The 26,928-nt window shown below is 42.0% G+C and overlaps 1 protein-coding gene across 1 annotated transcript; it reads right to left on the reverse strand.

Annotated features, from left to right (window-relative positions):
* Positions 1-236: 236 nt before the first annotated feature.
* On the reverse strand, positions 237-26,928 carry LOC132819671 (sulfotransferase 6B1-like). The gene is made up of 7 exons (XM_060831313.1): positions 26,598-26,928; positions 17,680-17,807; positions 13,118-13,207; positions 11,210-11,336; positions 6,711-6,805; positions 3,198-3,354; positions 237-1,360 (listed from the first exon to the last, which is right to left on the reverse strand). The coding sequence occupies exons 1-7, from the start codon at positions 26,821-26,823 to the stop codon at positions 1,230-1,232; spliced, it is 954 nt and encodes a 317-aa protein (XP_060687296.1). The 5' UTR covers positions 26,824-26,928; the 3' UTR covers positions 237-1,229.

The raw sequence follows: 26,928 nt of genomic DNA on the forward strand, positions 1-26,928 counted from the left end.
GGACGGCAGCAGTTCAAAGAGACAGCTCACCAACATCTTCTCAACAGCAATTCGAGATGGGAACTATGTACTGGCCCAGCCAACAACCATCACCTCCCATGGACAGAAATAAATACCAGTGATGGGATAATTACATTCAAAGAACATTTTAGCACAGTGGAGCATCTCATGGAAATTCATAAAACAAGATCACAACAGTACGCGTAAAAAAAATGCAGATCAAAAACACAACGAAATCCAAAGTAACTCATTTTATTTTTCGATGTTAGAATTCTCATTGTTTGGAATGTATTTTAAAACAAAGACTGAAGAATTCAGAATTTTACAAATTAACAGCAAATCTGAAGACAAAATTCCTCAAGAAAAAGTTACGGTTTCCCTTCTCTATATTTTATCACTTGTTAGTGAAGTGGTAGTTCATTCTAACTTTCAAAATCCAGCACTTTTGGAATGTTGGCAGTGGGTCTTCAGAGCAGGTGTGTGGGAAAAAAGTTATTTAGCCAAATGAATCATGAAACTGTGAAATGTGTCTGCAGTGCTTATTATATTATTAAGCAGAACTATTTTAAAAATGTGCTCAAGATATGCGTAGCATCTTCTGATATTTTAATACAATTTAAAGTGTGTCTGTTTCATTTATGGGAGTATTTCATCTCCTTCTCTAGCCCTACTGTTCCATCGATGAAACTATGGTGAAGGGACAATCATTGTGACCTCCATCCTGTTGAGTTGAGGTAGTGACAACTGCTCTGCTTGCCTGTTTACAGCTAACAACAAACCTTACTGAGCTGACCTATAATCGTCCTTGTCCTGGGTATGACACGTTGAAGTTCCAGCATTGCAGAGTTTGTGAGGCTGCGCTAATACAGTACACTTCAGGCAATATTCAGCTTTGATGAATTGAGAGAGTGTTTGGGCTGGATTGGTTTCTGCTGAGGTGAAGTGGAGGATTGGTACTGGTCAGCACTGCGGAGACAGGGAAGGTATGTGGGGTGAAAGCAGCTGAGGGCTTGAAATGTTAAATCTTATGGTCCCAGAATTACAAAGCCACAAGAGGTCTAGCTCTGAAGCTATAGCATTTAGCTGTCATTGTCTGGTGATCTGCTGTTTATTTTTGCATTTTCTGTTTTTAAATTGAGGGCTTTGGACATTTAAATTCACAGTTTTGAACACTTGTCTTTTCCAAACAGAATGTATTCCTTGTCTGTCACAATATTCAGTGTTGTTAATTACTCCTTACAGTAGAGGTCATACTTCAACATTGCTCCTATTTTTGTTCCTGCTAAACATGCTTCAAACTTTGCATCCATCTCTTCACTCTGCTCTTTAGTGAAAAGGGTTTTCCAGTCTCCAACCACACCTAGATTAAAAACAAAGTTGTTAAAACGGATTTGGGCCAGTAATGTAAAATCCTGCCACCAGTTGCCTGTCACTTCTACACACCACCATGTTCCCATGGCAACACTTCCATCTCGGGCCTGCTGCAGAGTTCCAGTGAGGCTCAGGGAAAACTGGACAAACAGGGTCTCATTTTCCACTCGGTAACTGTGCAGCCTTCAGGACTCAGTGAGTTCAGTAATTTTAGATCCCGAACATGTCTTTTACTCACATGTCCTTCCTTCCTTCATGTCGTCTATCCAGACCACACCCTGACGTGACATGAGCAGCTTTCAGTAGAGTCAACACATTTTCACCTACTTATAGTCTCCATTATCAGTTTTTTTTTCTCTCTGGTTTACCATTATCCATCCCTTTGTCTGCCTGAGTGTCTTTCCTTCCCTCTGGGCTTCATCTCCACCAATTCGCTTACTCCATTGCCATCTTCAACAGATTTACTCCGAATATTTGTGAAAAATTCAATAAATAATTTGAAAAGGGCACTGGAGAATGAAAGAAGGTGAAGAATTTGACTTGTGAAGAGGACATAATGAGCCTGCAAAGGGGTATAAATGGAGTATAGTGTAGGAAAGTGCGAAATTAAGAAGCATATTATTTAAATGGCTAAAGATTGCACAGCTGAGAGACGCTGAGAGTTATGGGTGTCTTTGTGCATGAATCACATAAGGTTAGAATCCCGGAACAGCAAAAAATCAGGAAAGCTAATAGAACGTTATATTTTATTGAGAGAGGAGTTGAATGCAAGGGGAGAGAGGCTACTGTTCAGTTTTATGGGGCATTGGTGAGACCTCACCTGGAGTACTGTGTACAGCAATGGTCACTGAGTATATGGGAGAATCTTAATGCATGGGAAGTGGTTCAGAAAAGGTTTATGGCCTAACACCTGCAATTAGTTGATTGCCTTTACACAAGAAAGTCTAGACCTGTTTCCTCTGGAAATTTAGAACAGTCTGAAGTGACTTGCATAGAATCCCTACAATACAGATGGAGGCCATTTGGCCCATTGAGTCTGCACCAACTCTCTGAAGAGCATCCCACTCCATGCCTGTATTTAGCTTGGCTACCCTACCTCGCCTACACACAATTCAGCATGGCCAATTCACCTAACATACAGGTCTTTGGACTGTGGGAAGAAACTGGAGCACCCAGAGGAAACTCATGCAGATACAGGGAGGACCTCCACACAGCCAGTCATCCAAGACTGGGATTGAACTTAGGTCCCCAGTGCTGTGAGGCAGCAGTACTAACCACTGAGCCACCACACCACTAATTGAAACATATACGATCCTGAGGAGGCTTGACCTGGTGGATCTTGAAAGGATTATCTTGTGAGAATCTAGAACTAGGGGTCAGAGTGTGCACAACGTTTGTCCATTTAAGACAGAGGTGATGGAAAATAAAACATCATTCAGAAAGTTGAAAGTTTTGGAACTGCCTTCCTCAAAGACAGTCCATGCAGAATCTTTAAATATTTTTAAGGCAGAGGTGGATAGACTCTTGGCCACCAAGGGGATGAAAGATTATCTGGGCTATGCAAGCATGTACAGTTAAGATTAAACTCAGATCAACCATGTTCTTATTAAATGGCAAAGCCAGCTTAAGGGGCCGAATGGCCTACACCTGTTCCTTGTTCATCACTTGGAGGAGTACAGACAAAAGCAGGGACGAAGCATGTTTTCACAGTGGGTCAAAAAAAACCTCTTCTGAGCTGGAAGGATCAATGAACAGCATCAACACATTCCAACTTCCCTTCCAGAACTGAGCATTTCAGACCCTGGCGAGAGTTCATTTCTACCTACCCTTTCGGAAGATAACCTTGCCAAAGCTGGAGTGAGTTTTCTGGGCGTTGTCACTCATGGCCTGGAAGGTACCTCTGCCAGCAATCTTTTGAATCTGTTCCTCACTCAGAGACTGGCCGAAGAACTCTGCTATCGACTGCACCCCTTTCGCCAAGTTCTATTGGGGGGGGAACACAACCACAGGATCAGAATGAATAGAAAACCTGGGAAGTCGGTAAATCAAAATAAATGGGTAAATTCAGGTGATCGTGTTCTTGCAACAACAAGCAGCACACCAAGACTCACTCTAAGGCAAGGCATGGCATGTTAGGCCTCTGACTGACCATGTGCACCTCAAAAACATTGGAAAGCTGCAATTGTGGAAATGTAAAAGCGTGCAAGAGATTATAATATATTCCACAGCAATCTTCCGTTTACTTGACCCTTGTCCTTTTAACAAACCCTTAGAAAAAGACAGGGGTCAAATGTCACCAGTAGTAACTTCATTATTTCCTACATTGTTTCACTCGATTCTCTCTCTCTCAGACCATAAGCGAGATCACAAAGTCATTGCGACAGTGTTTGAGGAGAAAGATATTTTCCTCTGTGATAGTTTGAGTCAACTTGAAAGAAAACATGAAAAAACTTGTGATTTTCATTTTTCAGACAGAATCCTTTCCCAAAAATAGAAAGCCACACTCTGCCACAGGGCAACCTACGAAAGTAAGGTCAGCAAAAGAGGAAATAGATGATGATTGAATGGAGTATTGCTGAAAGAAAACACATTTTGTTGAAGCTTTGCGTCTTGCACGCATCAGGACACTTCATAAGAAAAATACCAGTAAACAAGAAGCTAATATTCATTCTGGATGAGAGATGAGTTCTGATTGGTCTGTAAGCAGACTCTGGTTCTAGGAGGTGGTGTCATGGAGAAGACAGCAGTTGGTGATGATTGACTGTTAACTGCTACACTTTATTCAGATTTCAAACGAGGCAGATTAACTCTGACCAGTCAGGGGATTGTCCTAAGAAACAAGCCAGGGATGACTTATTTTGTTAACCTGAAGTCTGCACAATGTTCCTGCTGTTTCCATGGTTTCAGTGTCACTGGGTCAAAATCCTGGACTTCTCTCCCTCGTGGCATTGTGGGTCTTCCTGCAGCACCCGGACAGCAGAGGTACAGGAAGGCAGCTCATCAGTACCTTCAAGGGCCACTCGGGACAGCTAATAAATGCTGGCCCAGCCAGCAAAACCCACATCCCACAAGTGAACAAAAAGAACTGTGTGCCTTGCATTAAAATGGATAGATGTTGACAGTCTCTCAGCAGCTCGGCATGACCTCAGCTGCACTGGACTTCTGGCCTCGAGATCATTCCAGCGTGCGGTCCCAGCCTCGAGCACGGAGCTGAATGCCAGCTTTGTTTCTGTGCTGTACATCTCTATGACTCTGAATGGGACTTGATCAGTTTAGGAAGTCTGGTCAGCATGGACAAGTTGGACCAAAGGGAGGAGGAAGTGTTGGAGGCTGGTATAATTACAACGTTTCAAAGCCATCTGGATGGGTACATGTACAGGAAGGGCTAATAGGGATATAGGTCAAGTGCTGGCAAATGGGACTAGATTAGATTAGGATATCTGGTCAGCATGGACAAGTCAGACCAAAGGGTCTGATTCCGTGCTGTACATCTCTATGACTCTATGCCTCTATATGAATTAGGAGCAGGCACAGGCCATTTGGCACTTCTAGCCTGCTCTGCTGATCTTATAGTGGCCTCAATTTCACTCTCCTGCCTACCCATGATAACCGTAGCTTCTTAATTAACAAGAGAGTCAGTCTAACTCTTCCTTAGAAATGTTAAATGACTTGGCCTCCATCACTCTCTAAAGACATGAGTTCAAAAGACTAAAGACTCTTAGAAACAATTTCTCTGAATTTCCATCTCAAGTGGGAGACCCCTTCTTTTAAACCACATCTGCTAATATCCAGGACCATGTATCATAATGTAACGCGGCTTTGCTGGAGTGGCTCATGGTCAGAGGTATGGTCCCTTGGACGAAATGTTAAACCGAGGTCTGAACCAAACACTCAGAGGGCACTAAACAACCTGATGTATAAGGTAATAGTTCAAGAGGAATCAATGTGAAACTGAGTGAAGATAGAGAGTCCTACATGAGCCTTTGTATGGAGCAGAGTCCTTATATTTATACCTGAACAGTATGTAGTGATATTTACATACAATAAACTAGCTTGTTAACTGAGAACAATGCCTCTTCTGCATAGGCTCTAGTAGAGGGGGAGAGCATCCTCTAGCACTGACCATTAGAAAGATCCGAGACAAAGTATAGACAAAGGAGGACTGATGGCAGAGGATTATCTCAGACAACCCTTACTCTGAACCATATACTGGCTGATGGTATGACGTGCCAGTCATGGAAATTGGGGCAATACCATAGACGCTGCTGAAAATGTGTTGCTAGAAAAGCGCAGCAGGTCAGGCAGCATCCAAGGAGCAGGAGAGTCGACGTTTCGGGCATGAGCCCTTCTTCAGGAATACTATAGAGTCAATGTCAAACTTTGAAAAATAACAAAGATCTCTGTAGAACAATAACATAGAACTTGCAACAAAGAATAAAATAAAAATTGACTGAATGGTCCTTGAACTTCAGAGCAATTTTGTGGCGTTGGGTGTTGCTTGAGGGATGCAGAATGGTCTGGACAACAGGGACAGCAACAGTACAGCACTCCCTCAGTATTGCATTATCCTATCATGTGCTCCTGACCTCTAACTCAGTGTGTTATCACCCAGTTCCAGTTAGGTTCTGGTTAATTTTTAGTAAAGGAAAGACTTGGATATGGCAAATGCATCAGGAGTCATGGGTTTTTCCCCTTTAACCACAAAGTTACACACCCTGTTACGAATTATACTGTCAGTGTAATCTTATGCCAAAACCAGTTACCTTCCTTTTCTGAACTAAAACATATCAATTTATGTCTGATACTCATTCATATTGTTCACTTCAACAGCCTGCCCTGGTCATGTACTTCTTTATTTTATTACTGCTTGGGTTCCACCTGACATTCCTTCTTAATATTCTCTTTCTAACCTTTCCATCTTCAGCCTCATCTCAGAATCAACACAAATTATTCAATCAATTTATCAATTGTTTTTAATTTTACAAACTTCTACTCAATTGGCGAAACTCTTTTCTGCCGAAAACAAACTTCCTCATACTTTCTATATAAATTAAATTTCTAAGACAAACGATCAAGAGATAATTTTATGCCAGTTTTGTGACATAGGAGTAGAGACTCCCTGTGGTCATGTAAACTGCATTGGTGCAAATTAGTTGCTGTAAAATATTACAGAGAGAATTTTTATCAGATACACAATAAGCGAGGGGGATTGCTCCTCATAAGAGGGAAATAAAGGTTAACCATTCTGCTAACTGTTCCCACATCTAATATTCAGTTTTGGTAATTATCCCCCAATAAAGGGAGTCCTGTATACTAATCTACACAGAAAATATACTGACCTCTTTCAGCTCTTCATATGTGATAATCTTCACATTCTCATCATCAAAATGTTTCTCCCACACAGCAGCATGATCAAAGTAGGAGCCCCAACAAACTGTTTTAAAACAAAAAGTAGCATCAGAGAAAAAAAATATTAATCATAGATTCAGTAACATATATGATTCTGTGCCACACTGAGTATTTCTCTCAGACTCCCCTCCACTCAAGAATCATTTATGTAATTGAGTTCCTCATTCTCTTCAAACAGAAGGGGTAACCTTGAAACACAATATCCAGTGATACAGCATCGACCACTGCTGAACACAACTGTTAATGTGATTTGCTCCTGATGAATGGATCTACTGGTGTCTTACCAGAGTGGTGGACATTTGTTTAGGATTAAGAACTTACAAAAGTGAAGTCACAGAGCATTACATCAAGCGAATTAAAATGACAGGCAGCCTGTAGGTGCAGTCAGGCTGGAGGGAGAGAAATATCAGACTGGGGCACACAGACAAAATTCAGATTTAACTCATCATTCAGTGCTCGCTTTATATTTTCCAATACAATTTAAAATGGAAACTTGCCTGAGTAAGTGTTTGATTCTGTACTAACACTCCATCACCAATAGTATTTACACACCTAGTTTATATTAGAAATGTGGCCAGGAATTTAATTACCATTTCTTTGGAAAACTAGTGAGACTGTTGAAAAATTAGGTATTTATCTACAGCTTAGAAAAGAAGCCACTTGGCCCAATCCATCCATGCTGTACACAAACCTCCTCCCACCTCAATGCATTTGCATTCTTCCATTCCTGACTGTAATGGACTGTGAGGATGGTAGGGGCAGAAATCCTATAACATTTAGGAAGTATTTGAATGTTCATTTGTGATGCCAAGGTGAACAAGGCTGGGATTAGAATCATTGGGAGCTTGTTTTGTCCAGCACAAACCCAATGGACCGAAGGGCCTTTTCCTGTGCTGTAAACTTCTATGGCTGTATGACATGTTTCGCTCACTGTTCGATGCATCAATGCTATTTGCAGAATTGTTCTTTTGGAATACAAGCTCCACACCAAACCACTCTCTCTGGGAGGTTTCTCTGGAATGTCTGACTGGATTTTTGTGTGAATGGCCAATAGCAGTTAGAAGAGTTGTTCATGCAGTTCCCCATTCGGGAGAGGAAAGGAAGAGGATCCAGATATTTTCTTGTCAGAGTCACAACAGATGGCTGAGAGAACTCCTGCAGAATTTCAGGATTGAAGTTTTCAGCAATGTTAAGAAGGCCAGTACTAAAGTTAGAAACTGCAAAGCAAGTACCTTAAATCAGGAGGAAGAAACTAAGAATCAAGTCAGCAGGGAAATAGATGAAATGTCTAACCTTTCTCTTTGTTTCATTTGTTGAAACTGAATGGAGGTTGTTGCGAGAACACAAAGCAGAGGGGCATATAATCACACACTATTTAGTTCTTCAGAGCATCATAGCCTCACAGTGCTAGGTACCCTGGTTCAATTCTACCCTCAGGTCACTATCTGTGTGGAGTTTGCACATTTCCTGTGTCTGCATCGGTTTCCTCCGGGTGCTCCGGTTTCCTCCCACAGTCCAAAGATGTGCAGGTCAGGTGGATTGGCCATGCTAAATCACCCATTTGTGGGTTAGGTGGATTGGCCATAGAAAATGCAGGATTACAGGGATCGGGTGGGTCTGGGTGGAATACTCTTTGGATAGTCGATGTGGACTTGATGGGCCAAATGGCCTGCTTCCACATTGTATGGATTCTATGTCGAGCTTAAGACTCATTAAGATCAAAGTGTGGGATATAGGTAAAGCAGAGTTACTTCTGCAACCATAATTGTTTATGCAAGGTAAATGAACTCACACCGGTGTGTAATTGTTTCAGCCAAGAGCTGAGTTAACAAGAATGAAAACTATGTGAAGGAAATATATAATTATTTTTGCATTAGCTAAAATGTGCATACGAGAATGAAATGTGCCTGCAAACAATGGTAGATGTTACAGACAAATAGATAAGGTGCTGTGAGGGGAGGGGGTGCAGGTTAAGCTAGATACGCCTGTACAAACAGTTACAAGCATCTGCTTCCCGGTTCTGCAAAAACAAACAAAAAGGACCACCATTAAGAGGTCATAAAGCCCTCAAAGATGGAACATGTAATTAAAAATAAATGAAGATTTTCCACCTTTGATTTTGTAGGGTCAGTGAAATGTTTCTGGGTCAACGTTCACTAGGATTGGGGTGAAGGAAGAGCTAAGCAGTTTATGAATTATTTCACCACGTGGAGCCTGAGGCCTGAGAGATTTGTGCTCCTTTTCCTGGCTGTGTGCCACACACGAAGTTGACAGAAATGATGATGTGGCCATTAGCAACCAGCTTTCCTGTTAAAACCAAGTTGCTTTCTCCCCCTGCTGGCACGGAGCCAGGCAATACAAAATGGTGATGGGGTATGGCAGGGTGGCAGGGGGAGAACACAAACAGACCTCTCCCCCAACCACCCACCCTAACCCTGTTTATCACCACAATCTGTGCAGATCGGTGACAGAGAAGATTAACATCGACTCTTTAAACTGAAGTCTACTTCTTTGGTGGTGAGGGGACTGCAAGAAGGGAGAATGCCATACTCCCCTATCTTAGTTCAGGGACCAGCCAAAATTAAGATGCACCAAGTTCCACGTGAGCCAGAGTAAGTGGTGGGTGTTTGAATCTCACTGGGTAGAATTTAATCCAGCCCATCACAGCAGCAAACATGGTGGCCAGGCTCACTTGATTATGAACTATGGCCTGCATCAATCTCCCGAGAAAACACACATCCTGGGAATGTTTGAAGCAGGAAAGGATGACGTAAGCAACTAATCCATTTGATGCTTTGGAGCCTGCTGGAATTTAAATGGTGCCTCAGGATTAAATGGGAGCCACATGGCTCTCTCTTCCCTCCTGCAGGATGCCCTTCAAATTACTTTGGCTGTCGCTGTGGCCTTGGATTGCAGTTGGGAAGGGTGGAGGTGAAGATGGTTTGTGGAGTGGCTGCTGTGTCACAGACACTCGGTGCTGAATTCCCAGCGTTGGAAATGTGGACTGGGCTTGGGTTACTGAGAACCATCCCCTACTTCTCTTGGCTCTGACCCAGCCCTTTGTTGCCCCTTGGGTGACCCCCTTTCTGTAATCCCCACAATCACCAGTATCCAGGGGTATAGAGGTGACCATCAGGCTGGCCCTTGGCACATTCCCTGCAGAAGCCTCTGTTCCCAGTGACACTGACATGTTCTCAAACCCAAGGAAAGCCCCATCTTTGGTCACCAAGTGCCTGAGCTGTGCTTAACTTGGTCGGGCATCCCCACGGTAACAAGAGGTTCCTGCCAGTTCTCCAACCCAGTGAGCAGTATGTCACTGCTACATTAAACCCAGCCTTTGACCCTTAGACAAGGGGTGTTTAATTAAGCATTTGGTCATCTTATGTACGTGATGTCTCTAAGTTTTGTTGATGAGAGAAAGATGATGGTGGGGGGGGCAGATTGCATCACACTTCAGCTCTTAACACCTCACCCCCATCAACATTTGTACTTTTCTCACTTCATGATGAAGGTGACTCCTTCCTGGAACAGAAGCTGGTGCCTCATTTTAACAGTTTCAAATTGACCCACCATCGGAAGCTGGTTATTTGGTCCTATGCTCTGGAATGCTCTCCTTGAAGATCCCAATCTTTCTAACATTCTTTTCTCCTTTAAAGTCTACCTCATTGACCAAATAGTTGGTCATCTGCCCTAATATCTCCTGAGGTGGCTCAGAGGGCCTGAGCACAATTGGGTCACAGCCAGACTGGGGATAAAGAATGGTTCAAGTGCCAGTGGGGCAGAGGCTACAGCTGAAGGGGACTCAAAGGGAAGGATCCGTGTTGAAATTGCTCTTGGATTACCACATCAATGTACTTGATACTGGCCTGCTAGACAGCATCCCATCAACCACTTTTACACTGAAATTTGTACTAGGAAATTAGTTTGACTGAAAGAAAAAGTCTGCCTGCCTGTATGTATTGTTTTTCTAATGCTTCAAAGTTTTTCCAGAAAACTTTCCTCGACTACAGATGTTTCTCTTTTGCTTTGCTGCATATATTTGTATGTGTGATGTCAGCTTTTCCAAAATCTGGGAATGTACAGATACTCGTTTGTTATTAAAGAACTTGACTATCGATGAAAAAAAACTGTTTTCTCAAAACTTTTTTGTTTTGCACTTATCAGGAAATGCATCCACCAATCTGAGTCCACTTGTCAGCCATTCAGAGGTCTCCTCTCATGTCATATAAATGTTGGTTCATTCTTTGAATTGGTGTTTTTGCAAAATGTCCTGATGAGTGCAGGTGAACATTTTCAATGAAAGACATCTTTTTCAGCAATGCCCAGTATTATGCTGATAGTGTATTGCTAATATGTGAGTAACATTCTGAAAGAACTGTACATCTGGGAATGTCTAAACCCACGAGTAATTGTAGCCAAGATGCATTACCTTCCCCAGTCATGTACTTTCTGAAGAACTCATCCCAAGATGAAAAAGTGGGCAGTAAAGGATTATTCTGACAGAAGTGATAGTAGGACACTGCATTGTCTTTGGGATTGCGAAATACAACCAGTATCTGTGGAAGGGTAACAAGACAAACACATTTAATCTTCCTGCAGAGAAATGGAACTTGAGCTAAACAGAATATTACCACCATTTATTCTGCTTTCAGTTTAACCAGGGGAAATCCTCCAGTGTAGTTTGCAAACCCAATTTCTATCAACATTCGATTTACTAATGAGAAATACTGTCAGCATTATTAGAAGACATTACACTCTGTCTTGTTCATGGTTTACTCTGAAACCTCACCTCTCTTGTTAAATAGATGTTTTTTATATTCCAGTTTCTAGACTGATGGATGCCATGCAACCACAGTGCTCTCGTGATTCCATTAATCTGGTCATCAAGTTTATTTGATATGACTCAACCTTTGTCTATATAAAACAAACGCCTGACCTATACTCTACAATTTCTGGATGACAGCCAAGTTTGTGATCTTATTTCAGAAATCAAACTTCAACTGGGACTCTGCCAGCTAAGGCTTATCACGCTAGGCACTGATCAAACCTACTGTTACACGCAAATATGTTTGAAGTTAAAAAAACAACTACCACTGCTTTTCTCTGCAGCTTTCATTTTTATCCATTTTCCTTCCTGGATTCCTTGGGTCTATGTATATTCCCTTGCCGGTCCTTACCTCTCCAATACCTTATCTGATTGGCTGTTTCGATTGGAACCCAGAGAGAAAGACCCAGACATTAGATGACCATAAAACTCAAGGGTTTGGGAAATCAAAACCATCCTAACCAATTTCCACTTTGCTTAAAATACACTTCCTTACTTCCTTTGAGTAAAGTACTTTTACTCAAAGTTAAAAATCACCCAACACCAGGTTATAGTTCAACAGGTTTATTTGGAACCACTAGCTTTCGGAGTGCTGCTCCTTCATCAGGTGGTTGTGGAGTATAGGATCATAAGGCACAGAATTTATAGCAAAAATGTTCTGTGTGATGTAATTGCAATTATATTTTGAAATTGACCTGGATTGTTTGTTAATTGTCTCATCTTTTATATAATTTCAATTACATCACACTGTAAACTTTTGCTATAAATTCTGTGTCTTATGATCATATACTCCACAACCACCTGATGAAGGAGCAGCGCTCTGAAAGCTAGTGCTTCCAAATAAACCTGTTAAACTATAACCTGGTGTTACGTGATTTTTAACTTTGTACACCCCAGTCCAGCACTGGCATCTCCAAATCATGACTTTTACTCAAAGCAGTTTTGTAATTATAAAATGGAGTTCAACCTTACTTGAACTCATTCAACTAGTTCTGTCTGGTTTGTGTACAGAAATCATAATCTCAGTGTTTGATTAAAGGCGTACAAGATATACACATCACTTTTGGAATGTGGTTTGTTTTAATAAGAAAATGCTATTGGATGCAAGTTATGGCTATGAGATTTTTGTTTTTTAAAAATTCATCAGCAAGTCTTTCTGGAGCAAGATTTAAATTCAGCCTTACCCCAGAAAGCATATGATTGCAACCCACGATGGAGTTAATGGAAAGACTTTTTAATTTTTCTTATTTATCCTACTTTTTCTAATCAATTTGCTCAGAGATGTTATAACAAATCTCTGGAGAAGGTGGCACTTGAACCTGTGCCTTCTGGTCCAGGGATAGGGACACTACTACTGTGCCACAAAGAATGATTTGTACACTACTGGGTCCATGAGTCAACCAAACGGGATCAGGATCAAATCAGTTAAGTCCTTTGAAAGTGTGGTTAAGGTGATTAAAATCTTGGTTTGGTCTTACATTATTGTGCACTGACATTTAATGTAAATCTTACCTTTGTTTTCTTCTCATTTATAGACGGTGGTAGATTGTTGTAATGATTGTGCGATCCATAAATACGAGGAGACTGAAAACTTTTCATCATCTTAAATGAATAACCAAATAAACATGTGTAAGAAATGGCAGACCAGGAAGGGCAACTGCACCACAACAAAGGCAGAGATTACTCTGTACTTACAAAACTATTTCTGCTAACATTTTGCCAAATAGCTTCCAATAAAAATAAAATTATCAACCTAAAACATTAATTCCATTCCTATTTCAACTGAAGCTCTCTGACCTGTTCAGTGAGTCTTTCAGGCATTTTCTGTTTTTGTATCAGAGAGTGGATGAATAAAGATTCCAGTTGAACAGCAATGATGACACCAGAACTTCAGGATACTTCAGCTAAATCAGTAGTGTCATAAGCAAACAAGCAAGCTCCCTCTGCATTGTCAAAGCAGCATGCTTTAACATTAGGGATACCAGCCACTATTTATAACTCCTAATGTGGATACTGCCATCTCCCACTGTTTTATACTTTCAGGGTACAATATCAGAATCAAGCCTCTAATTCAGGCTAAAGAGAAAATGCTGGAAAATCTCAGCAGGTCTGGCAGCATCTGTAAGGAGAGAAAAGAGCTGACGTTTCGAGTCTAACTGACCCTTAGTCAGTTAGATTTGACAAAGATTTGTCAGGAGCTTTGTAACTTGGCTATCTTTACTCGGCAGTGCCATGTTGAATTCTAATCATCACACCAGAAAGCAGGAATTAGAAAGGATGACAGAAAAATAGGAGATCCTCAGAATAGCATGCAGGGATTTGAGAAAAGCAATGATGAACTTGAGTTCTACAGTGCACAAAGAAAAGATCAATAGGAAACTTCATCACATCACATGAAATATTACATTGAATACAAAGCAGGTCTAAAAAATTATTTCCAATTAAATCAGGATAGGAGAACCGAAGGGTAAATGAAGGAAAGTTACAAAACTTTAAGACAAAAATCTTTTACTCAAAGATCTTCTCAGCAGGGATTAGAATATAAACTGAAGTTACACACAAATCCAACTGGGTGCAGCTAGTTCATAAATGAGATAGAATTGCTCCCATATACTATTTGGATTTTACTCAGCTTCTCGTGCAAAATATGGAAACTTAAGATGGTGCAAGAGGAACATCATAAACATCCCTGTGGAAACTTCTGAAGGTCATTGACATTTTCTTAGGTAGATAAGAATTTATTTTATAAAAAGGTTTTCTCATAAAATGCAAACTATTTGCTTATTCATAAAGCATGCAAGAGTGCAAACAGCTCTGTCACCTTAACACTGAGACACAGAAGGTGTCAATCAATTGGAATGCAAGACACAGTTGTGAGAAATCAAAGTCTACAGGTAAAAGATTAACTTGTTATTGGAATATGTACCTAGTTTGAGATAATGGGCAATGAAATTGTAACTTATCTCTTGCTTAAAGCATTAAATACAACAATCTGTGTTGCAACCTAATAAATTCCCATACCCATCTAAAGTAACTTTTGCTGATTGTTCCTCCTTTGCACGTAGCTCATACTTCAATGCAGCATATCTCAAAAAGACATCAATGTCAAAATAACAAAATTAAGACTTGTATTTATATAGTGTCTTTCATGACTATTAGGCTGAATCAAAGCACTTCTCAGCAAACTAAGTAATTTTTAAAATGTACTTAATATTATATGTTACAGTTATATTATAGAAAATTATTCATGTTAAGTAAGTTATCCTATTTAAGTAAACAGAATTTGGTGCTAGCACTAATTCTTAGAAGCTGGTTATTTAGAATTGGCAAGATGCTATGAAGAATGAATTAAGAATCAACGAGGGTGCCAAAATAGCGTAATAAAAAATACCACGAACAATTTGAGGGAAGAATGTTATAAAAACAACATCAACACTTCTTCCTACTTTTACAAATTACTGTTTCTTAGCCAAGGTCTGGAAATTAAAGCTTTGTCATGGGATACAAGATGCACTGGGAAGGACAGCATTAATCCCAATCCCTAATTGCCCTTGAACTGAGAGGCGTGCTCGGGGCGTTTCACAGTCACTACAATGCTCTGGGTCTAGAGTCCCACATAGTCCAGACTAGGTCAGGACAACAGATTTCCTTCCCCAAAGGGCATTGATGAACCAGATGGGTTTTCACAACAATAAGTGATAGTTTCATGGTTACCATTACTGATATTAGCTTCCAATTGCAGCTTTTTATTTGTTTGAAGTTAAATGCCAGCAGCTGCTATAGTGCGATTTGAACCCATGTTACCCAAGCATTAAGCTGGGTCTCTAGATGATTGACCCAGTGACATTAGCACTATGTCCATTCTAATGAGGAAATGGAGAAAGCAAGCATTGTGAATTCAGATGAGACAGTGTAGAACCTGAGCTCATTCATTGACAATGAGCAGGATGCACAAAAGGAGCAGAATAGATGTCACCTCCCTAACTTAATAACAGAAAATACATTTATTCAGATTCACAGGAGCTTGTGTTAACCTGATGAGATGTTTGGACCAGAGAGTCAATAGATTGGGAACATTGAGTGGCTTCTCATAATACTTAGGATTGAGTACATGAGTACATTGAGGTGTGTTAGAGGAAGGATGTTTGGAAGGAACAGTTGTCTGATGAGGCTTAAACATGGATTTATTAAATTACGCTGATCAGTCAACAATTCTATTACCATTGTATCGTGCAACTATCAGGACGCTAACAGGCAAGCTTTGTTCCTTGTGAATCCTACAATTCTCATGTTACAATGGATGGGACATATTCCTTCAGTAACTTTTTTTTAGCTCCTTGTCCCTCTTCCTCAGCTGAAGGCACTGACCCCCTTGTGCACTACATCCCATGTGAGTTTGGCACCTCCCCATTGGGTATTCTTCATACTGGGGTCATGACAGTGGGGAGGTGGGAAGTATAAACCACAGCTAAATGCAACCCTGCCTTCATTAAATGTCCACATGCAGGAATATAATGTATTATCACAGACATTGAGCGTGGCCATTGTTTAGATACAAAAACAGGAATTGCTGGTGAAGCCCATCAGCTCTGGCAGCATTTTTGGGAGAACAGTAGAGTTAACATTTTGAATCCGGTGACTCTTCATCAGAACTGAGAGCAGACAGGCGGAGATAGAATTTAGAGAGGCAGAGATCTGAAAAGGATAGGTAAACAAGGGTATTATTGATAGTCAGTTAGGACAGAAGAGAAGCTGAATAAAGTGACCTCGAGAGCTTACAGTTGGAGAGAATGGATAGGTTGTGCTAAAATCAAGCCATGCTTTGACAGGACTGAGTGTGAAGGTGGGTAGAAAATATGGGAGGGTGGAATCTGGCTTAAGGTTATTAAACTCGGTGTTGAGTCGTCGAGGGTGCAGAGACATCACCCAATCTAGTCCATTGTACTTGCTGTTCACAGACTGGTCCCCTCTACAGTGAGGAGACAAACTGCAGACTGGGAGACCACTTTGCAGAACACCTACATTCTCTCTGCAAAAATGACCCCGAGATTCTAATTGCTTACCACTTCAACACACCACCATGTTCCCACGGCAATATTTCTGACAGGCCTGCTGCAATCTCAAAGAACAACATCTCATTTCCCACTTGGGGACCCTGCAGCCTCCAAGATTCCACACTGAGTTCAATAACGTTAGAGTTAGATCCCATCCTTCCATGCTTTTTATCCACCTCACACAGGCGTGGGTTACTTTTAGCACAGCCTACCCATTCTCACTAACTCTCAGCTCTCATTATCATTTATTCAGCTTCTCTTCTGTCCTCACTTACTATCAATCCCACCGCTTTCATATCTGTGCTCTGTCTCCACCTATCTGCAGATTCCACCTTGTCTTCAGCATAAATACCACCTTTCCCTCGCTGCTATTATTTCTGATGAATTGGTACCAGGCTGGAAACATAACTGTGCTTTTCCCCACAGATGCTGCCAGCCAGACCTGCTGAGTTTCGGCAGCAATTTCTGATTTTGGTTCAAATTTCCAGCATCCACAGTTCTATGTTATATTTCATGCCATTATTTAGATGCTGGCTATTGCAATTTATGTTAATTAGCAGTTTGCTGTTGAAGTCATATCACCAGCACCTGGGTATGGTAGCATAGTGGTTATGTCACTGGCCTCAGAATCCATTTCCCTGGACTAGTGATCAGGCTCCAATCCACCTTGGTAGTTGGAAGCATTTAATGCAGTTATCAGATCAATCTAGAATTTGACAATCTAGATTTTCCAGAAGAGCAATGTATTAGCAGCTGCCCGCTCTCTGCTTGTAAAAGCTCCCATGGTATTGTTTCGGAGAACTGCTACTCCTAGTGTCCTGACCAATACTTATGCACCAATCAATGTTACACGAACTAAAGATCTGGTCATTATCAGATTACTGTCTGAGAGAATTCACTGTGTACATCTTGGCCACCATGTTTTCTACATTACAGAGTTTTAGGGGTCATGTAAAGCAACATATAAATGCAAGTCTTTACTTTCTTTAAAAGAATCAAACACAATTTCTCATCATATACCTCATATCTCACAGCATTTTCAAATTCCAATAACTTGACTTTATTTTGAACTCCAGGTTTCCCGTCTTTGGATTCAGTTTGATTGACAGAAGCAATATCGCAAAGTAGGAGATAGACCCAATTAAATCCTGTAGAACATGGATAAATACAAGAGTTATTATAGCTGGTTACTTCATCAATGTAAGCAGCTACTTGCTGCAGTAATAGAACCTGGTCAAGGGCAGAACACTAACTCAAGATGCACATAAGATTCCAGAGTTACTTACCAGAGAATACAATCATATGTCTACCATCTCCCTTGGCAGCCACTCCAGGCACCTGACTAACCCCAAAGTGTTTCCTTCAGGGGTAACTTCCCTGATGAGTGCTGCAACTAAGGCTGGTGTGCCTCATGAGGGAAGGGCGAGGCTGCAAAACCAAACAATAGCCACATGTATTCTTGCCAACTCTCCACTCAACATTCAGAGTCATTGGGTCATCTAGCACAGAAACAGACCCTTTGTCCAAATTGGTACATGCAAGAATTCTGGGTAATCCAAGATGGAGAACGGGAAAAATTTCTGGCTGTAACAGCTGCTCCTTTTTTGAGGTATTTTAGGTGTTGGAGGTGATTTCCTCAAATTCTATGAGCAGCAATTACTGTTTTATATGCTGTTGCATTGTTTTGAAACTTTAGAGAAAAGAAAAATCAAAACAACAGCACTTTTAAAAGGGAGAGAAACAGACAAAGGTAGCACATGGCGAGGTCAGTGCAGGAGAAAGAGAGAGAGAGAGAGAGAGAGAGATAGAACGAGGAAGAGAGACTTACTGCCTTTGCTGTTTGAATTCATGTATCGCTGGACAGCAGAGGTCGTCTGAGAAAATGAACAAACAGTAAAATTCACAACTAATCTTGGAGGAACATGTTTGGGAGAGTCACAGCACAGAAACAGATAAGTGAATATGTTTAAGTGTGGCCTTACAGTAAATCTGCAGTAGTGAGCACAATGGGTTCTTTCTTGATTCTATGTTTTATTGAGATATGTCTCTTGATTAAACTTAAAAATATAAGATATAAGTATTAAGTTAGCCTGAAGCAGTGTTTTGTAGAGGAATGAGACAGTGCTATTTTCTGCGTATGTAGATTGGAAGAAGCAAAACTGGCCTTGAGTAGAGTGATATGCTCTTCTTGTCAGATGTGGCAGTTTAGGAAGAGTTTACGCATTACTGAGAATTGTATCTGAAATAAATGCCGTTGGTTGCGAATCCTATCAGATCAAATGGATCGGTTAGAGAGATGGTTAGAAGCAATGATTGATTTGCAAGAGCAAGGGGATGTGATGGATGGCAGTTATAGGAAGGGAAAAATGTTCAGATACAGTCACATAGATGGGTTAACTTTGGGAAAGGTAAGAGAGGTAGGCAGGTAGTGCAGGGTCTTCTGTGGCTATCCTCATTATGCTGTTTTGGAAAATGTAGGGGGTGATGGATTCTCAGAAAATGTAGCACGAACAGCCAAGTTTCTGGTATTGAGACTGACTCTAATGCAATAAAGGGTACATTGGGTTCCAAGATATCAATTGTGTTAGAGTACTCTCTAGTCCAAGGCACAGACAGATGTTTCTGTGGCCAGCAGCAAAAAATCAGAATGGTATGTTGCCTCCCTGGTACCAGCTTCAAGGATGTCTCAGAGTGAGGGGTTTTAAAGGGGGAGAGGGACTAGCAGGAGGTCATTGTCCACATTGGAACCAATGACATAGGAAAGGAAAAGATTGAGATTCTGAAGAGAGAATATAGAGTTGGGAAGGAATTTAAAAAGGAGATCCTCGAGATTAATAATATCTGGATTACTTCTGGTGCTGTGAGTTAGTGAGGGCAGGAATAGGAGGATAGAGCAGATGAATGCATGGCTGAGGAGCTGGTGTATGGCAGAAAGGTTCACATTTTTGGATCATTGGAATCTCCTCTGGGGTAGAAGTGACCTGAAAAGAAGGTTGGACTGCACCTGAATTAGAAGGGGACTAATATACTGGCAGGGAAATTTGCTAGAGCTGGTCAGGAAGATTTAAACTATTAAGTTGGGGGATGGGACTCAGGGAGATAGTGATGAAAGTGATCAATCTGAGACTGGTACAGTTGAGAAGTGAGTCAAACAGTCAGGGCAGGCAGGGACAAAGCAGAGAACAAGGTAGCTCTGATGAATTAAACTGCATTTATTTCAATGCAAGAGGCCTAACAGGGAAGGCAGATGAACTCAGGGCATGGTTAGGAACATGGGACTGGGATATCATAGCAGTTACAGGAATGTGCCTCAGGGATAGACAGGACTGGCACTTAATGTTCCAGGATACAAATGCTACAGGAAGGACAGAAAGGGAGGCAAGAGAGGAGAGGGACTGATGTTTTTGATAAGGAATACATTACAGCTGAACTGAGGGAGGATATTCCTGGAAATACATCCCGGGAAGTTATTTGGGTGGAAGAGAAAATAAGAAAGGGATCCTCACCTTATTGGGATTGTATCATGGACCCCATAATAGTCAGAGGGAAATTGAGAAACAAATTTGTAAGGAGATCTCAGTTTTCTGTAAGAATAATAGGGTGGTTATGGTCAGGGATTTTAACTTTCCAAACATAGACTGGGACTGCCATAGTGTTAAGGCTTTAGATGGAGGGGAATTTGTTAAGTGTGTACAAGAAAAATTTCTGACTCAATATGTGGATGTACCAACTCAAAAAGATGCAAAACTTGACCTACTCTTGGGAAATAAGGCAGGGCAGGTGACTGAGGTGTCAGTGGGGGAGCACTTTGGGGCCAGCGACCATAATTCTATTAGTTTTAAAATAGTGATGGAAGAGGATAGACCAGAGCTAAAAGTTGAAGTTCTAAATTGGAGGAAGGCTAATTTTGATGATATTAGGCAAGAACTTTCAAAAGCTGACTGGTGGCAGATGTTCGTAGGCAAAGGTGCGGCTGGAAAATGGGAAGCCTTCAGAAATGAGATAACGAGAATCCAGAGAAAGTATATTCCTGTCAGGGTGAAAGGAAAGGCTGGTAGGTGTCGGAAATGCTGGATAACCAAAAAAGTTGAGGTTTTGGTTAAGAAAAAGAAGGAAGCTTCTGGCAGGTATAGACAAGATAGATCGAATGAATCCTTAGAAGAGTATAAAGGCAGTAGGAGTATACTTAAGAGGGAAATCAGGAGGGCAAAAAGGGGACATGAGATCACTTTGACAAATAAAGTTAAGGAGTATCCAAAAGGCTTTTACAAATAAATTAAGGACAGAAGTGTAACTAGGGAGAGAGTAGGGCCCCTCAAAGATCAGCAAGGCGGCCTTTGTGTGGAGCCGTAAGGGATGGGGAGGCAGTAACAAGTATTTTACTGTGGAAAATGATATCGAAGATATAGAATGTAGGGAGATAGATGGTGACATCTTGAGAAAAGTCCATAACACAGAGGAGGAAGTGCTGGATGTCTTGAAACACATAAAAGTGCATAAATCCCTAGGATCTGATCATGTGTACCCTGGAACTCTATGGGAAGCTAGAGAAGGGATTAGTGGGCCTCTTGCGGAGATATTTGCATCATTGATAGTCACAGGTGAGATGCCGGAAGACTGGAGGTTGGCTATTGTGGTGCCACTGTTTAAGAAGAGTTGTCAGGATAAGTCAGGGAATGATAGACCAGTGAGCCTGATGTCAGTGGTGGGCAAGTTGTTGACAGGAATCCTGAGGGACAGGATGTACATGTATTTGGAAAGGCAAGGACTGATCAGGGATAGTCAACATGGCTTTTGTGTGGGAAATCAATGCTCACAAACTTGATTAAGTTTTTTGAAGAAGTAACAAAGAGGATTGATGAGGACAGAGCAGTGGATGTGATCTATATGAACTTCAGTAAGGCGTGTGACAAGGTTTCCCATGGGAGACTGGTTAGCAAGGTTATATCTCATGGAATACAGGGAGAACTATCCATTCGGATACAGAAATGGCTCAAAGGTAGAAGACAGAGGATGGTGGTGAAGGGTTGTTTTTCAGACTGGAAGCCTGTGACCAGTGGAGTGCCTCAAGGATCGGTGCTGGGTCCTCTACTTTTTGTCATTTATATAAATGATTTGGATGTGAGCATAAGAGATATAGTTAGTAAATTTACAGCTGACATCAGAATTGGAAGTATAGTGGACAGCGAGGGTTACCTTGGATTATAACAGGATTTTGATGGGCCAATTGGTTGAGAAGTGGCAGATGGAGTTCAGTTTAGATAAATTGAGGTGCTGCATTTTGGGAAAGCAAATTTTAGCAGGATTTACACACTTAGTGGTAAGGTCCTAGGGAGTGTTACTGAACAAAGAGATCTCAGAGTGCAGGTTCATAGCTCCTTGAAAATGGAGTCACAGATAGATAGGATAGTGAAGAAGGCATTTGGTATGTTTTCCTTTATTGGTCAGAGTATTGAGTACAGGAGTTGAGAGGTCATGTTGCGGCTGTACAGGACATTGGTTAGGCCACTGTGGAATATTGCGTGCAATTCTGGTCTCCTTCCTATCAGAAAGATGTTGTGAAACTTGGAAGGGTTCAGAAAAGACTTACAAGGATGTTGCCGGGGTTGGAGGATTTGAACTATAAGAAGAGGCTGAACATGCTTGGGCTGTTTTCCCTGGAGCTGAGGGGTGACCCTATAGAGGTTTATAAAATCATGAGGGGCATGGATTGGATAAATAGACAAAGTCTCTTCTCTGGGGTGGGGGAGTCCAGAAGTGGAGGACATAGGTTTAGGGTGAGAGGGGAAAGATATAAAACAGAGCAAAGGATGGTACGTGTATGGAATGAGCTGCCAGAGGAAAGGGTGGAGGCTGGTACAATTTCAACATTAAAGAGGCATTTGGATGGGTATATGAATAGGAAGGGTTTGGAGGGAAATGGGTTGGGTGCTGTCAGGTGAGACTAGATTTGGTTGGGATATCTGGTCGGCATGGACAGGTTGGACTGAAGGGTTTGTTTCAGTGCTGTACATCTTTATGACTCTATGACCAGGTTTCCAAAACTGAACTAGTCCCATTTGCCTTCATTTGGCCCATATCCCTCTGAACCTTTCATATCCACATATCTGTCTGAATGTCTTTTAAATGTAATTGCACCCACTTCTGGCAGCTCAACCCTCTGTGAAAAGGTTGCCCCTCAGATCCCTTTAAATCTTTCCCCTCTCACCTTTAACCTATACCTTCTGGTTTTCGACTCCCCTACCCTGGGGAAAAGACCTTGGCTATTCAGCTTAGCTATGCCTCTCATGGTTTTATGAACTTCTATTAAAGTCACCCCTCAGCCTCCTGGGTTCCAGGGGAAAAAGCCGCTCCCTATAACTTGTCCTTTGTCCTCTGGAAACTCCTGTAAACAACGCAGTAATGATGCAAGTACACGCCCATAATTGACTTGATATGGCTGAAGGTACTAACATTTCAGTATGAAAATGCCCAGGACAATTCAGTCCAATGTTTCTAACAGCTGTTTGGCAATATTGGCTATTTAATCACACTTGCATGCTCTTTCTCCTTCGTACTATATTTTTCACCCCTTCAAATATTTACCTAATCCTGTTTCAAATATTCCTATTGGATCTGCTTCTGCTCACTCTCAGTTAATGCAGTCCAGATGGTGGCTCAAGCCTTGTTTTTGTCAAAAGTACAAATGGATTTGTTATGTAGGGCCTTACGAAGCAAATAGTTCATGGAGTGTCTTGAACATTCTGATTGATCTGCCATGTTTAAATTACAGATTTCCAGGTAAATCAGCAACAGTCTAATCAATAAAAATCAACTGTTGAATGGTTTCCAAAGAGCTTTACATTCATTTTGAGCAAACAGTCTTTCTATCAACATTCTGCTTTCACTTTCACAGATATGATGGCTTCTGTTCTTTTTAAAAGCAGAACACAGATTTTCTGACTCTGCTGTGAAAATCTGGCTGGAACAAGTGAAGGGCCAGATGGGGGAGTCCTCTTCTACATCTCACGGTGGATAGATGCCAAACAAACAGTTAATTATTCCATAAGTTACACAGCTGTAGCACAGCACCAAGGATACTGCTTCAATCTAGAAAGCCAATAGTTATATGACCAGAATGGTAAAAGTGTTAATTTTAATCTTCATGCATTTTACACTCAATGAAACATTACACTTTCTTCACTACATCGCTAATCCACTCCTCTCCCAAGCCCAACCACACATGCCTTTTTTCCAAATCCCAACCTAACCCTGTATCACTGCTGCTCTGCGTTTCCTAACACACTCAACATCTGTTTTTCATTTCAGCGCTGACACAAACACTCTGTAGTTCCAATTACAAATTGTATTACATTCCACTGTTCTGAGAACATTCACATTTTACATTGGAGATACTTCCTTCCACAGAACCACCAGCCCTTCATGCTCCCAACTTGCTGCTTTCATGCTCAACATGAATATGCATCACAACCCAACCACAGGTTAGGCGCTAACTTCACCAAAGCGGTTTGGGATGGCCAATCAATGTTGGCTCAGCCAGCAACACCACATCCTGTGAAGAATTAAAATAATTGAAAGCAAATCTTAGCAGGACTTATACACTTAATGGTAAGGTCCTAGGGAGTGTTGCTGAACAAAGAGATCTTGGAGTGCAGATTCATAGCTCCTTGAAAGTGGAGTCACAGGTAGATAGCATAGTGAAGAAGGCATTTAGTATGCTTTCTTTTATCGGTCAGAGTATTGAGTACAGGAGTTGGGAGGTCATGTTGCGGCTGTACAGGACATCGGTTAGGCCACTGTTGGAATATTGTGTGCAATTCTGGTCTCCTTCCTATCGGAAAGATGTTGTGAAACTTGAAAGGGTTCAGAAAAGATTTACAAGGATGTTGCCAGGGTTGGAGGATTTGAGCTATAGGGAGAGGCTGAACAGGCTGGGGCTGCTTTCCCTGGAACGTCGGAGGCTGAGGGGTGACCTTATAGAGGTTTACAAAATTATGCGGGGCATGGATAGGGTAGATAGGCAAAGCCTTTTCCCTGGAGTCGGGGAGTCCAGAATTAGAGGGTATAGATTTAGGGTGAGAGGGAAAAGATATAAAACAGACCTGCGGGGCAGCCTTTTCACACAGAGGGTGGTACGATTATGGAATGAGCTGCCGAGGAAGTGGTGGAGGCTGGTACAATTGCAACATTTAAGAGGCATTTGGATGGGTATATGAATAGGAAGGGGTTTGGAGGGATATGAGCCGGGTGATGGCAGGTGGGACTAGATTGGGTTGGGATATCTGGTCGGCATGGATGAGATGGATCTGTTTCCATGCTGTACATCTCTATGACTCTGTCTACACTTCCTGCAGAAAAACGATGGAATAATGAAAGAAATGTGGACAGAACCAGTGAAAGCCCATCAAGCATCCAAGCCCTCACTCCAATGGGGGGCATTGCCATGAAGATAACTGGCATAGCATGAATACAGAGGGTTGGAAAGGTCAAGCTTGGATATCATGTACAGTAGCTGAAAATGTGTTGCTAGTTAAAGCACAGCAGGTCAGGCAGCATCCAAGGAACAGGAAATTCGACGTTTCGGGCATAAGCCCTTCATCAGGAATCATGTACAGGAGGGAGAGTTTGACAATCTGCAAATATCTAAATGCCTGACTCCTTCCCTCACCTTAAATAACCAGGCATGCAGACAGCTGGGGAACTTGGGCTGGTGTTGCATTGTCACTCATCTGCCAGTATTCAGCCTCCACTGAAGATGCAAGCACTTGACTCTCTCAGACACATGACGGATGGGTGGAGGGATTGCCACTTTATTATCACCAATTTACTGCAAATCAGTATTTCTTTTTGTTGGGGTGAGAAACGTTGTTCACAATTGCTGTTGCATGGAGGTGAGGGGGGTATGGAATTATTTCAGTTCAAGTTTTCCTCGGTTAGCTATTGCCCAACTCTCTGGGCACAAGCTAAGACTGAGAGCCCACCTCCATACCCTCTGGGAGTCGTCCTTACCAAACGTAATGAGCTTCACTTTGTACAGCCTGGATTGTTGGGATAATGTTGACAAATGGCCTCACACTGTGAACGGCCACTCCAATCACAGTCTCTCTCTGGGCTGTGCTGGCAAAAGGCCACAAGATTCATCCACGCTCTTGGTAACACTTTTCAAACCGGTCACCTCTACCATCCAGAGGGACATGGGCAGCAGCAGCAGCAGCATGGGAACACCAGCCCCTGCAAGTTGCCCTCCCTGCCAGCCCCCATCCTGACTGTCAGCGTTTCCTGCACTGTGGCTGGGTCCAAATTCTCTTCCTAACAACACTGTGGCTGGCCCTGCACCACATGGACTGCAGGGGTTCAAAACCATCTTCTCAAGGAGCTTGGCCAACGATGCCCACATCCCATGGAAGAATAAAAGATTGCAGCACGTGTGTACTGGCTGGCTCCTGTATGTCAATAAGGCAGATTGTATCATTGCCCAGTGACACTGATGTCTATGAATATAGCGCTTTTACTTTGTTGGATTAAAGGGAGAGCGGAGATGGACGGGGGTATGAGAAAGTTTGACCTTCCGAGAAAGAGAAGAGTAATGTGATTTCTAAAGATATTTCGAGTTGTCGGGAGAATTAACTGAGCCTGTCCGTCTGAATCTTCAATGGAAAGAACAGCAAATCATTGATGCAACTAAAGTGCGGTAATTACAGCAGTTAGTGTCATCAAAAGAGAAGCAACAAAAGTTGTAACATCTCTGTAATAATGAAGATTTAACAATCCCACAGAAATCCCACCAAATTGGCAGGATCTGTACAGAAGGGACTGGGATTGAAAACAGCTTTGAACTTCGGTGCAGAGACAAACTTTTTCTCATTCAAATGTATTTCTTTACTGTGAACTATAGTTCAAACTTTAAACAAAAGTCGATAAATATCAGGGGGTCTCACCGCATTTGGGGTAGGAAGAGATCACCAGGTCTTCGGGACGAGCCTGGAAGTTGCCCAGAGCCTGCAGTGTTTGGGCTGAGCTCAGCACCGAGGGGTAGAGAACACCTTTGTAGCGGAACACCAGCTCCTCGGGCTTCAGCTGCTTCGCTTTCTCCAACATCCCCTGCACCCTCGCCTGGAAATCGGCTTTGTCAGCCTCTGCACTCCCATTGCCTTTCGCCTCCATCGCTCTGGGACAGACCGGCAGAGCGCACAGCCTCCCGTTTTATTGACGAACGGTGACTGACGCCTGAACGCTCGCACGCTCCATGGCGTGCCAAGGGGCGACTCA

The sequence above is a fragment of the Hemiscyllium ocellatum genome, chromosome 10 (genome assembly GCF_020745735.1).
Source record: "Hemiscyllium ocellatum isolate sHemOce1 chromosome 10, sHemOce1.pat.X.cur, whole genome shotgun sequence".
In the NCBI taxonomy this organism is placed as follows: Eukaryota; Metazoa; Chordata; class Chondrichthyes; order Orectolobiformes; family Hemiscylliidae; genus Hemiscyllium; species Hemiscyllium ocellatum.